Genomic DNA, 13974 nt, shown 5'->3' on the forward strand with positions numbered 1-13974 from the left:
GGCGCTGGGTTTCGGTGTTCTCTCCAGGTGGGGTGCGGGAGCTTCTCTGTTTATGTCCTGATCTGGGCTGTCTGATATTCAGTCCCTTTCACACATGGCATCCACTCACATTCATAACCCTACCCAGGTTCGGCTTCGGCCACATACTTGACACCTGTCTGTATGCGGGGCATGCAGGTGTTTGTGCGTCCCTTACAATCTGGCCCAGAGAGCATTCCCAATCCAGTCGGTGCACGGCATTAACTAGCCAGGGCTACTCCATCCATATGTGGCGGGTGGTTGGCATTTGTCATCTTATTCATTTGTTTTTTTGCAGGCTATCGCTCCCCTCCCCTTTTAAACATAGCACATGCCTTTGATTGCAATTACGTCCTGGGGCGGCACCTGCTTTCATTCACTACTCCATACGGTTCGTGCCCGTGCCAATATCCACAACTTAGTTCAAGTGTGGCAAGTGCTAACATTTACACAACTGTATACAAGTATGATACTTGGTAGCGATTATGGGGCAGGTGAGGTTGTTGGCATTGAGTTGGCTAGGGATGGTGATTCCTGTCCTTAAGGGTGTCACTTGTGTCCTATTTGACTTAGCATCGTCTCTCTTGTTGTAGACAGTTTCCCTGGTTGGTTCTTGGTGTTGTCAGTGTCATTCTAAATCTAGTAATCCTTTTTCTTTGTGTTTCCTGTTTGGTTGTTTCGGTTTTTCAGTTTTAGTCTGTGGTGTTGAAGAGCCAGGTTTTTTAGTAATTTTCTGAATTGTAGGTAATCTTTGGTGTTTACTATTTCTTTCGGGATGTTGTTCAAGGTTTTTGCGGCTAAGTGGGAGAAGGAGTATCCCCCAAGTTTTTTCTTAAGGAATGGTTTTTGTTCCAGGCAGATTTTGTTGCTTGATCTGAGGAGTCTCGTTGGCTTGTAGATTTTCTTCTGTAGGAATTCAGCTCCTTGTCCGCTGATTTGCTTGTGTGTTATGCACATTGTTTTTAAAGTGATGCAATGTTTCACTGGGAGCCAGTGCCGTGTTTTTAGGGCTGGAGTGATGTGGTCTCTCCTGGATAGTTTGAGGAGCAGTCTGGCTGCTATATTTTGGATCTTTTCTAGTTTCTTCAGGAGGTATTCTGGTATCCCGAGATGGAGGCTGTTTGCATAGTCAATTCTTGACATGATGAGGGTGACGATTGTGAGCGTTTTGTGGGTGAAGGAGAGGAAAGGTAGGATTCTTCTTGCCATGTGGAGGAGGAAGAAGCATTTCTTGATGATTGAATTTATTTGTGGTTCTAAGGTTAGGGTGTTCTCCATCAGGACTCCCAGATATTTTACTACCTTAGATGGTGTCGGTGTGTTTCCCATTTCTGTTGGCCATGGAGCGTAGAAGTTATTTTCTTTATTTTTGGATATAATCATGATTTCTGTCTTTCCTGGGTTCATTTTCAAGTAGTTGGCATTCATCCAGTTAAAGAGTTCTTTTAGACATGCAATTAGGGTTGAGTGATCGGTTTGGGTGTCTTCGATTTTGTAGATGATTTGAGTTTCATCTGCGTAGTTGTAGCATGTAATGTTGTATGTTTTGAAAATTCTGATTACTGGAGTCTGGTAGATGTTGAAGTACAGTGGTGGTAGTGAGGACCCTTGAGGTACTCCACAGTCGTTAACTCGTGGGGTGGATTTGAAGGGTTTTATCCATATGGTTTCTGTTCTGTCTGCTAGGAATGATTTATCCCAGAGTAGTGCCATGTCCGTTATGCCTATGTCTTCTAGTCTTTTGGTTAGGGTGTCATGACTAACTGTGTCGAAGACTGCAAAGAGGTCGAGCAGAATTGGGGCTGAGGTTGTGTTGGAGTCCGCATTATTTTTCAGGTCATCCCAGATGGATAGTAGTGCTGTTTCTGTTCCTCTTGCGAGTCATGTTTCTGTGATGAACAGGATGTCAATGCCGTTGTCATCGAGTAGGTCAAAGATCTCAGTTTTGTGTTTTGACATGGATCTTGCATTTATTAGGTTGCAGTGGAGTGTGAAGGTGTAATTTGGTTTGGGCTTTGTTTGGGTCGTCTTCTGATCGGTGTTGGTTTCCTTTCTGGTCGATCACTAGTTGAGGTGTTGGTACAGCTGTGTCTGTCATCAAAGTTCTTCTAGCTTCTGTCTTGAGTTTTTGCTTTCATCATGTTCTTCTAAGAATTGTGGGTGTCGAGTGGAAGTTCCTCTTGTTTTGGTGATGTAAGGTGTTATTGCGTCGATTGTGTTTTTGTTGTTTCTAGTGCTGTCCTTCCTTCCTTCTGCGTGGTTGTGTTTGGTTGACTGCTGTTGATTCCAGCGTTGGGTTGGTTCGTTCTGGTGACCGGTTGTTTGCGAGGGATGGAGTTAAGTAGAGGGATTTGTCTCTTCTGTCAGTGTTTTTTCCCTTTCTCGTTCCGGTCTGTGGGAGTGTGTCTGCAGTTGGGAGTCTTTGTTGCTGTTCTGGTGTGTTTGTTCTTTTCTTTTCCTTTCCCTCGGTATAGGTCGTTTGCACAGCATTTTGAGCTTGAGAGTTGTTTTGGTCTTTGTTTTGTTCGTTGATGGCGAGTTGATTTTTGCTTTGGTCTGGCTGTCTTGTGGTGTAGTACTGAGTGTGGAGGATTGTCTGCTCGAAGTTTGGGTTCTGTCTGTAGTTGGTGTTGTAAGCTGGTGTTGCAGACTATTTCAGTCGCTGTCTTGCGTAGGGAAGGGGAGGTGGTTTGGGTTATATCGTTGGGTGTTATCGGTGGCTCTCCTTATTGTCTGTCTCCTTGGAGGATGTTCATTACAGTGAGCTGGCTATGTGGGGGTTAAGAGGAATAGCTACCAACTACAAAAATTGTCCTAAAGGGCGTAACAAAGAATCACTGTGCCATCTTCTGAGGGGTGAGCCCTATTCACAGAATCACGCCACAGTAATCCGCCAGTGATTTTTGTCTCACTCTACATTAATGCTTTTCTGGGCGTGAGTTGTTCAGTCATATATGAGCATTCTGTATAGTGGGACAGAGGATTACAATCCACAGTGCAGTTTGGAGTGGAGCACTGTTTGCAGTTTGGAGTGGAGCACTGTTAGATTTGAGCATTCTGTATATTGGGAGAGATGCCTACGCCTAACCGGTCAGGTGGGTGTTGTACAAACACAGCAAGATTTGAGACACAGGTGACAAAAGATTACAATACTGAGCACAGTTAGGTTTTCCCATATTGGGGGAGCGGCCTACGCCTAACGGGTCAAGTGGATGTTGTACCAAATGCAACTATGTTTGAGAGACAGGTGACCAGAGGATTACAGTAAATGAACAGCAATATTTGAGAGTCCTCTATAGTGGGAGAGAGGCCTACGCCTAAACAGGTCAAGTGGGCGTTGTACTAAACACATCAAGATTTGAGACACAGGTGACAAAAGAAGTAGACAAGTAAAGAAAACCCCTTGAGAAGAAGCCAGAGAGACTATAATCTCGATGTCACTTTTTGGAAGGCCCATACACTGCTCTTCACCATCCTATGATCATTGCACCTCCCTATCCCCTTTTATACATGAATGTGCAGCACATGTTTGAGGAAACCCCATGTTGGAAATGTCTAGGAGTTTAGTCAAACCAATCAAGGTAGCATAGAGAATGGCCAAGGCTAAATATTAGGAGAGGTGAGAGGGATCAGGGGTCCACAATGAGTCTACACAGTAAAGCAATCAAGAAGTATACTTGGACAATAAATTATAAAAATATTTATTTTAGTCCCAGAAACACACTAGGAAAATGACTTGGAACAGATATCACATGCTACTTAATAGTATGAAACATATATACAATCACAATTAGTCAGTGCTGAATAATCAATTCACCCCCACAATATCTGGAAGGAAGGTAATTAATGAGTTACAGTACTGCTGGGTCACTGAATTCTTGCAGGAAGAATACTCGCAGGACAAACTTAAGACCCCTGTAGATTCAAGTCAAAACGTGGAACGGTGATGTGTATAACGTGGTAGCCCAAACCGGAGTTGGTCAGCCCAGCGGATGGCTGAGGGACACTTTAGAAGAATCTAATTCTCAGGGCACCAAGAAGACGCCAAGACAGGTTGTTCCCATTAGTACAGAGGGTCGAGGCACCAACAAAGGTCTTCTGAGTTCAATAGACAGAGCTCCACCGGGACAGCAGCAAGAATTGGTTGCCAGACCTATTCAGGGATTGGTCTCTGGTCATCCACGGTCTTCACAGCTACACAGGATACTTGGCTCCTCTTCATATCTGCAGGACACCACTTTATCCCAAAGTCAGGTGAGTGATCAGACACTGCCCGCCAATGAATAGATCTGCCCACCAGCAGTGGTCCAATCAGGGACCATTGTTTGTCTGACTCACGCATGAACACTAGACATACTGGCGCCAGTATGTGGATTGGGACCAGACAGTCCCAGCCCACTTCCTGGGACCCAAGACATGTGGTAGGCATTAACCTCTAAAAAGCAAAACTTTCCCAGGCAAGTGCATGACAATAAAAGGAAATTCCTCACCCGGCAAGGCAGGAAGAATGCTAAAAGAAAAAACTGCAAAAGAAAAAGAGAAAAACCTTGTGGCATGGACATGCTAGGACACTAGCCACAGTTGGTAGTCCAATGTGGCAGACGCGAGAAGGCTAAATAAAAATACAGTAAAAATGCAACTGCTTCCACCATTTTGTCTTTAGGCACATTTCTAAGTGACCAAAAAATCATGTGTGTAGTCTAGGGTGATAAAAAAGTATCCCCATTGCACTTGATTGGAAGATGCATTGTGCAACATGAAAAAATTACCCAAAATCGATAACATTTAAAAAGACTAAGGGAAACGTAGTTTCGAAGGGATTGTGTCCTCCGACGTATTTCACATCTTTGACAGTAATGACCGCAGCTGTGCTGCGGTCATTTCCGTCAAAGATGTGGAATACATCGGAGGAACATCCCATCGAAAGAACGTTATCAGGTAAGATAAAGTAACTTTTTCTTCCCAGTACTAACAGTCTGTAGGACTAGTCAGTTTACCCATAACAAGTGAGATAAAGGCCAGTGAAGTGAGGCTTAAGGCTTCACTTCACTGTAGAAAGTCAGTACAAAGTGTGAAAAGAAAATTTGCACCTGGGAAAGACACATTGACCAATCCCAATCTGCCTTTCCCAGGTGCGATTATGCCTTTGCCGCTTGCATCAGGAGTGGGAAAGAAAACTGAAAAAAATGGCAGCGCCATTGAAGTAGAAAAGGTATTGTGTCCCTTTTCAGATGACAGCGGTCCTTTTGGCACAGGTTTTCCATGGCCACTGCCTTCTGAAAAGGGACTTGGTCCCTTTTCCATCTTAATGACTTTGGCCATTTAAAAGAAAAAAGTTTCTCCGGCGGAAGATGGGCTTGGGCATAGCTACTCTCCCGTAGGAAGAAAAAACAAACTATCCGCACCCCAGTAAATCCCGGGGTGCAAATAGGTTAACGTCCTGACGTGGAAGGTGGGCATTGGCTTGACGGCCTGCAGCCCGAACTGAGATCCTCGCTTCGCTCAGGCCTACCAGAGCTCAGGCTGGTGGACCGTTAAAGCCCCTGCCCACCTCCCGCCAGGGCATAAAAACTATAGTAAAAGTTTTGGGGTCCATAGAACATGGAGGGAAATGTCCTAAAAGAGAAGGCTTTCCTTACACCCCACACCTCCCTTCATCTTTAGTGTTCCGTGTTTCTTCGTGAACAATCCCCTGCAGCGTTGCAGCATCGCTGATCCCAAAGCCCTGGTGTCGCATCAAAACCTGGTGAGTTTCTGTTGGTGGCAGTGGATGGGGGAGACTGCAAGTTAGGCCTCTGGGCAAAATTACCAGGTATTCTAGCCTCTGCCTCGACCAATTCCTGACGAATGCCTGACAAATGCCTTTAATGCCCTGGTCATGCCCAGCATGCCACTGTGCACAGCACCTGAGCATGGTAGTGACCATTGAGGCTCCTCTCAGCCTACCAACCAGCATTCTAGAAGGCAAAATAGGTGACAGCCCTACATTTCAAGTAGCGCTTTCGCTGATCCAAAGGTTCTTGCCTCAAAAAACCCTTAGCTTTTGCTTATGGTAATTGACTGGAGTTTACAGACTGCCTAGCCCTTACCCCTCACCTGCCAACTCACAGATGCTGGTTTTGCTTAACATGGAATACAATATATCTATGAGCAAAAGAGCAGGGGCAGTGTGGGCTAGTGAAATGTAACCTGTATTCAAGAAGACCGAGGCGGGAGTGCAGGGTTGCAGGTTGTTTTACCTTAACTACATGTGGTGTGCATGTGTACTGCATGTAAAGTATAGCAGAGACCCTCAACTGTAGACAGTTGCCCTAAGGGTTGATGGACTAAAATACCCATTCCCACTCTTGCACTGCAACACATAAAATACATCTGAGTACCACGAAAAATGCAGTACGGCTATCATATTATCACTGACTGAATATATGCCTGAACACAAGGCTCTGCATGATTTATGTTTTAAATTAGTCATCTCTGCTAGTTATGGAATAGTAATCCAAGTCCTATTGTTATGCTCTTTTATTTTCATGTTTGCACAGACTACAGTCTTCCCGAGGGCCTTACCACCCCCACAGCACTTTGAAACTATAACACTGGCAGTAGGCGCTATACAAATACTGAATAAACTAAGTAGTTGGAGATATTGGGTTTACTAAAGAGGCCATATATTGTGGGACTTTTGGAGAGAGATGTCCCTCAGTGTTTTTAGGATAAAGCGAGTTGCGTAGGAATGTGGTTATTTTGTGGTACAAAACTGAGTGGAAGCAGCGGGATAGTCATAACACATGTATGTGGTAAGTAAGGATATTTTAATGACAATAAGGGAAATTGGGAAGTAAATTGCATGGTTCTGAGTGGGGACTTCATCTGCGGTTAGGACATTTTATGGGCATGTTTAAGATGTGGTGTGTGAACATGTTTCTGTTGTGTTTACCCAGGCATAGAGGTCCATTTTACAGACTGCTGGGAAAGAAGCCTGAGAAAAAATCTTCCAAAGACTGTCCCCAAACTCCAGACGGCAAGGAGACGGTCAGCTTCCCTCACACCGTTTCCGAAGCTCCAGGGACTAAAAAGGAGAGTGAAGGTGAGGGGCCCATTTAGAGTAGGTATTCATGCCACACGTTGTATGGGACTGGGGAACCATTGGGGGGGGGGGGTGCTTTTGAGGCGGGAGGGATGTTGATGTAGCATTTGGTTTTCTTTGGAAATGTTCTGATAGATTTGTTGATGTTACATTAACGTGTCAAGGCTACGCAGGGGTGAGGGAACCGACCAGGTGCCCCACTTTGTGGGTATTTTTCCTTTGGTCAGAAGGGGATGATTAATTAGTCGTCTACTGTTAGAATGGATTTCTAAACTCTGCTATGGTGAACAGAGGTTTAGGCGAGCACTCCTGTTAGTGAAACGGGTAACACTTCTGTGAAGTTAGCCAGGACAATTCAAGGTAGCTTGGAGAGCAGCCAACGCTGTCTCGGGAGTAGTGGAGGGTGATCTGAGGTCTTGGATGAGCACACAGTAGGATGACAAGAATTACCCTTAGACAGTAGTATATCAGAAATTCACCATTTATTAGGTCCAGAACAAGCACAGTGAATAATGGAAAACACAGTAGTATCACCACACACTATGTAAAACATATATACACTCACTGTTGGTTAATGCGGTAAAGTGCAGATTCCCACCAAAACCCGTAGGGAGGGAAAGCAGAAAAACGTAATCACATTGGCAAGCTCCAGCTATGGATATACCTAATTTTATAAGTCCAGTCCTCCAAAGATTGGAGCCTTTTCTCAATGTCAGGTTTGTGCGTAAAAGCGCTTGGTTGTGCATAAAGACACAAAGTACAATATTCAATGTGGTGGAAAAGTTAGAGGAGGATTCTGAAGTGTGGAAATTCAGTTGCTAGAGTCAGGGGAGAATCTGCTGCAGACAATAAAGCTATTCCCAAATTTCGGACGGCTTTAGGAAGCAGGCCTGCCAAGGCAAGGAACAAACAGGATCCTTTGTACGTAAAAAGAATATGGATGATCTAGGGGCCATCGATAAGTGGTATGATTACACAACGCTCTTAGCTCGCTCCAGGTCCAAACTTGGCAGGTTTGGAGAGGGTCTCCTTGACTACGAAATCCCACTATGGGATAAGCTTCAAAGTGCACAGGTGATGCAGTTGCAGATGCAGGTCTGGTTTACAACGGGAACTGGATCTCTCGTCTCGATTGCAGGACAAAGAAAGCACTGATGCAGCTGGTCTTGGGACACTTGAAGAAAGGCAGGAAAGTCACCAGCAGCGACTGCCACAGTTGCACAGTGACGCAGGGGCACCCAAGTCTCGCGGTACACACTCTTCTCTCTCGCGGCCCAGAGCAACTGAGACAGTGAAATTTGGCAAGAAGATGCTTTGCAGTGTGAACTAGGATTCATCCAAAGCTCGGAACAAAACCTGAAACAATGCTCCAGCACGGGTGCCAAGGTGCAAGCTGGTCGTTCCACTGGAGGGTGCAGGGATACTTCAGAGAAAGCTTGTTTGCAGGCGTTGACTGATTGGTCCCACCACTTCAAGAGGTTGAAGCGCCTTTGCAGATCGGAGATCGAGCGATACGCAGGGCTCTACCAGTGGGCTCAGGGTGCCAACCTTCTCTGTGGTTCCGGGTAGTCCTTGGATCTGCTTCGCTCCTCTGGATACCTGGCTCCATGTATAGGTCGATTACGACCATTGCGTGGTCTGCATTCAGGACCCCTCCTCATGTCCACAAGTCCAGTGAGTGCTCGCACCCAGCTGGCCAATGAGATCGGCCCAACTCATGCATGCCAGCAGTGGTCCAATCAGGGACCACTGTGGCTTCCATGCCCCCGTGCACACCAGAATCCTGGCACCAGTAGGGTGGATTGGGACCAGACAGTCCCAGCCCACTTCCTACACATGTGACATGCATTATCCCATGAAAAGCGCCAGCTTTCGTGAGTGAATGCATTCCCAAATAAGGACTCCCCCGGTCACAAAGATCAGGCTGAAGGCCAACTGACAAAATGGCCAAAGGAGAAGACAAAATACCTGTGGCATGGCATTGATAGGCACTAGCCACAGTCATGAGCCAAACACAGTAAGCGCAGTATGGCTCAGTGCAAGTTCATAAAAATACATGAAAAAGGTTCTGCTGCCACCATTCTATGCCTAGGCACATTGTCCAGTTACCAAATACTCAAACATCCTCCATTTCTCCACTGACAAAAGTCAGGACAGGGGGCTGAAACAAAAGCAAAAGGTTTGGGTGGGGTCCACAAATAGAGAGGTAAAATAGCAGTAAGTGAAACTTTACCTAGTATCTTCCATGGTAGGTTAAAGTAATGAAATAGAAGGGCGAAGGGATCTTGTGGAGGGGTGGGGTGGGGGACTTTCCATTATTCATGCGAGATAGGCTTGTCAAACTTCAAGGGGAGGGGTTAGATCTGTCAGTTGCTGACAAGGGAACTGGCCTTGTTTATTGTGGAGAGAGGGTTTTATCATTGGGTAGTGCTTATCCCGCTGTCATATGGTGTGCAGGACAACAGGTCTGTCCACTTACAATGTTATGGGGCAGGGAGAAAGCCTGGAATAATGTGGGGGTTCAGGAGGTGGGTGTTCAGTCTATATATTAGTTTTAGTAGTAATCTGGACATTCCTGAGCATGAGAATGTTATTACCTTCATTGTTTGTAATATTTGTATTACTGCTACTTTTCTTCAATCAGTGTCTGGACATTCAAACCGTAACCAGCCTGGAGATCATAGTGGGAAAGAGGCGAATGCTAGAGTGAAGCGTAATCCATCCATTAAGATCAGCAAGGCTACGACTGTGTCGGAAAAGTGGAACGCGTCTGCCCAGAGACAAATAACCAACTCTAACGAACTTGTACACCTCGATGAGTTTCTTTTCAATAAGGTGAAACAACTTGCCTACAGCTTATTCCCTCTTCACTCTGTACAGATTGTTTAAAAATGGTTGCTTTTTTCTAGACTACCACCTGTCTCAGATAATTGAATCTCTGAATCCTTGCCAGATAGACCTAATTAGACGTTTAGATATGATTCCAGGTGCAATGAATTTAAAGTACATTTCTTTCTACAGTCACTTTTTATCAACAGACGGGAGAAGATATCCCGACTGCAGCTTCATCTTAAGAAAATAGAATATTCTGCCTCTGCAATGTGTTTATGATCAGCCAGTACTTTACTAGAGAGACAAGACACAGCATGCACATAACTATGGCCACATGTGCTCTCCACACAATTTCTTTGTCTTACGTATTTTAGAAGACTATTGTGATTTACCACTTTACTGGTCTAGTCATTCCCTTTTAGTGATTATTTTTATTATTTGATTTTCTACTAAATATCACCAGTTTTACTTGAACTTTTTCAGGGCTCCAATGCATATTTGGGCCAGGTCCAGAAGAAGGAATACATACGTGGTAACCATGTCTTATGGTCTCATAAATGCCATCAAAGCACCTTCCTCTCATTACCGATTAGAAAAGAGATTTTTCTGTCCAAATCCCCAAAAGGCCATTTCTTAATGCAAATAAGTCAAGCAGCTTCTTGCCTTTGCTAATAAAAATGTTTAATAGGGTTTTGTTGCAGCCTTGTATTATAGTCTGATTTGTTTGCACAGTTCTAAATAAGTCGTGATTAGGATGCACACGTGTCTATATTTCCATTCATTTGTGATGGTACTAGAATGGGATATTTGTACAGACAAGTTCTCTTGATTTTAATACTCTCCTGTGATTTCAATACTCTATCAAACGCAGTTGTTTTTTGTGCTTTTAGATAAACGATTTGAATTCTCAGAAATCTGGAATAGAATGTTTGTTTTTTGAAGCCACTGAAAAGTTCAGAGGAGCTATCCGAGCAATCTATACTACACCAGTAAGTTTCACTTTAAGACCAGTAACTTTTAAAAATATATTTGATTTACTGTTCATCATCTGAAGCGCCATGCTTGCTGTTTCTTACTGTCTGAGGTAAATAGACTTTTCAATTTCTTGCTTACGGACTGTTTGTTTCATTAAACGCGTATTATTCCACAGTGTATTTGGAAACACTTGCACCTTTCTAAATCAGTATCCATTAACGTTCACCATTGATTACACATTTGTGAAAGACCATGCCATTTCTTTAAGTAGATCGACCAAACTATAGTGGATCGAATAGACTCTTGACAAAGGGGCTTATTACACGTTTGGCACTAATACTGTTACGTCTGTGGTGTTGGGCAGAATCACTGCCATATTTCAACTTGGCAGGAGCATGCACCCTCCATTGGCGGTAACGGTAATTCCATCTGGAGAATTTACTGCCGAAAACTAAGTAGTGAACTGCAATTCATCCCATATTTGGCAGAATTACTGTTACCGCCAGGTCATTCAGCGATCAATCTGCTGGTGGAATTATTGTAGGCGTTATCGCTGGAAAAGTAAGTTTTGCAGTGGCCATCTTTAAAAACACAATCCATCAGAAATGGTCCTGTAGGAGCGTGTTGGGGAGAATTCTCAGAAATGTGCTAATTCCCTCCACCTTAGAGACCCCCAGCAACTTTGCTGGATTTTGAGGACTTGATTTTTTTACCTGGAGAGGGCGAGACTTTTTTTCCCCGCTCTCTCGTATTTTAATGTGATTTTAACAAACTCCATAGGCGGCATCATTTCATGTGTGCTACACAGCACCTTCAGTGCAGTGGCACAGGGAAGTATTTCAGATTTCCCAAAGGTTTAAATACCTTCTCTGGAATAAAATACTGTTTCCCAGAGCAGTTAAGTGAAATTGACTTTACTTACATTTCTAACTTCTAGACCCAACACACACAATTTTACAATAGGGTGCTGGAGGGTTTACTTAGTATCCCCTTAGTCTGGCTTCTCATGTAACATTTTCATGTTCCCCTTTCCTCACTGAATGGCTGGTGGCAGTGGTTTACTTTTAACTACCCTGGTGTGTATATACTGCGGGCTGCATTCACAGCTGCAGTAAAGCACCCAAGGGTGCAATTTTTGTCAAAATGGCCCGGTCTTCTTTTTTCACCATTTCTTTATGGAAAAGTCCTTCTTGAGATTTACTCTGTGTGCCAAACCAGGCTTGGTCCCTTTGTTCTCTTTGCCTTTGGCGGAATTCACGAAAGAAGCCCGCCTCTGACTCCAGGGTGTCTGGTGTGGGCAGGAAGTGACGGAGTTGCCTGAAACTCCCTGTGCTTAGTCTCCTGGGAGACCCAAATGCACTATGTAGTGATTGGCCGGCTAACTGTCCGGCAAGGACAGCCACCCTGCTGGGTGACCGACAGCTAGGCTGGAATGAATGCGAGAGAACTGAATAAAAGGCGAGGGTTTTGGCTTGGAAGGCATTGTCGACCACTGGATGAAGGAACCGAAGAAGAACTTGAAGAGGACGCTTGCTGCAACTCCTGGACCGTTGGTTTGCCCGGTGAAGCCAAATTCGTATTGACAGAGAAGCCCCTGCAAGGACGACTTCTCCCATTGAGTTGGTGGAACCAATTAACTCCAATGTAAGCCACCTGGACATCTTCTTGGAGCTGGTTGAATTTCCACAGAGTTGCTGCTGGAAACCGAATAGCCAGGGAGAGTAACACCAGATTGTGTGTGTTGCTTTTAAGCTGGGCAAGAGCTCCAGGAAGATCCTCCGACTCCTAGGAAGGACTGACTGAGCCTGAGCCCCCTCAACAGAGTGCGGGACCCCAGAAGCAAGGAGAGTGCATCTCGAAAGCCAGAAACCGCAGTGTTGATATTTGCGGTAGTCGCGAGGAGCTGAAACACCGATGTGCCACTTGTTTGAAGATTGCTGGCTGTGAGTGATGACCATCCCATTGCAGTGCAGGAGTCCCCAGAAGTCCTCCCTCTTGTCCCCACGACTGAGGCCCAGGAACAGTGAGATCTGCAGAGCTGCACAGGAACAGAAGTCATCGGCTGCTCTTTTTCTTCAATCCAAAGGTACTGTAAAGTCTGAGAGAATTTACCTCTTTTTGTAGAGTTGCTTGCAGCTTCTTTACTCGCAAGCTTAATCAGCTTGTGGCCCTACATTGATTCTTCTTTTCTTCAAAGACTTCTAAAACCTTGTGCAAAGACCTTTCTTACTTACCTACCAGAAGTGTGTCAGCACATATCAGACTTTTGCCCATTGACTTTGGCTTAACCTGTTATACTGAATGACTCTGCCTAGGGGATCCAAAAGTAGTTGCCTGCTTAAGAATGTGTGTGGTCTCTTGTTTGTTCTAATAACCTTTTCCTTTGACCAATTCCTAAGAATATTATAAATGCAACAGCAAGATATTAATGTCCCCAGCACCCTAGCTATTGAAGTCACCTGAGGGTGTAGGTTGTGACTGTGGGCCATCCCAAAGAGGTCTTTACTGATTTAGGAACTAAGAGTGTGTAGTTTTGGAGTGTATTTGTGTGTTGCTTTTATATTGCTCCCTTCTGAAGAAGGCTTATTCTAACTGTGATAAATAAATAAATGAATAATTGTTTATTCAAGAAACCTTGTGTAAAAGTGTTTATTTGAATACTTGTCATTCTCTGTGTAACTCCCCTACAGCTCACATTGACCCCTCTTGAGATAAGCCTGGATGCTCAGCATGCTACCAGCCTGTGTAGTACAGACTTATACCAAAGGTTGGGTTCCTTTTGCCAGGAGGTCAGGGTTGTTTTGGTGCACCCAAAGGGTACTGCATACAATCGTGCCTAACAGAGCGCCATCCATCCTCAAAGGAAAGCCCAATCATGTCTGCAGGGAAAGGCAAGTCAAAGGTTCCCGATAGGCAGGTGCGGAAACCTAAATTCAGCGATTTGGAGCCAACAGTCCTAGCTGAGTGGATGTTGGCCTATTCAAAACCACCCAGCAGCACAGGAATGACTCCACCACAACTAGCAGGGTACCCCTCAGCTGACAGTACTACAGGATATGCAAGCA

At 44.7% G+C, this 13974-nt stretch overlaps 1 protein-coding gene across 9 annotated transcripts in view; it reads left to right on the forward strand.

Moving 5' to 3' along the window:
- The window catches only part of MYO9B (myosin IXB), a 925026-nt gene that overhangs the window by 731147 nt on the left and 179905 nt on the right, over nt 1–13974 (forward strand). For all 9 annotated transcript variants that reach the window (XM_069649217.1, XM_069649219.1, XM_069649218.1 and 6 more), the window contains 3 exons: nt 6957–7102; nt 9747–9937; nt 10825–10923. In XM_069649217.1, the coding sequence (XP_069505318.1) occupies nt 6957–7102; nt 9747–9937; nt 10825–10923 (436 nt within the window). The remainder of the gene's footprint in view (nt 1–6956; nt 7103–9746; nt 9938–10824; nt 10924–13974) is intronic.

This window comes from Ambystoma mexicanum, chromosome 1p (genome assembly GCF_040938575.1).
Source record: "Ambystoma mexicanum isolate Mex_15411 chromosome 1p, UKY_AmexF1_1, whole genome shotgun sequence".
Taxonomy (NCBI): domain Eukaryota; kingdom Metazoa; phylum Chordata; class Amphibia; order Caudata; family Ambystomatidae; genus Ambystoma; species Ambystoma mexicanum.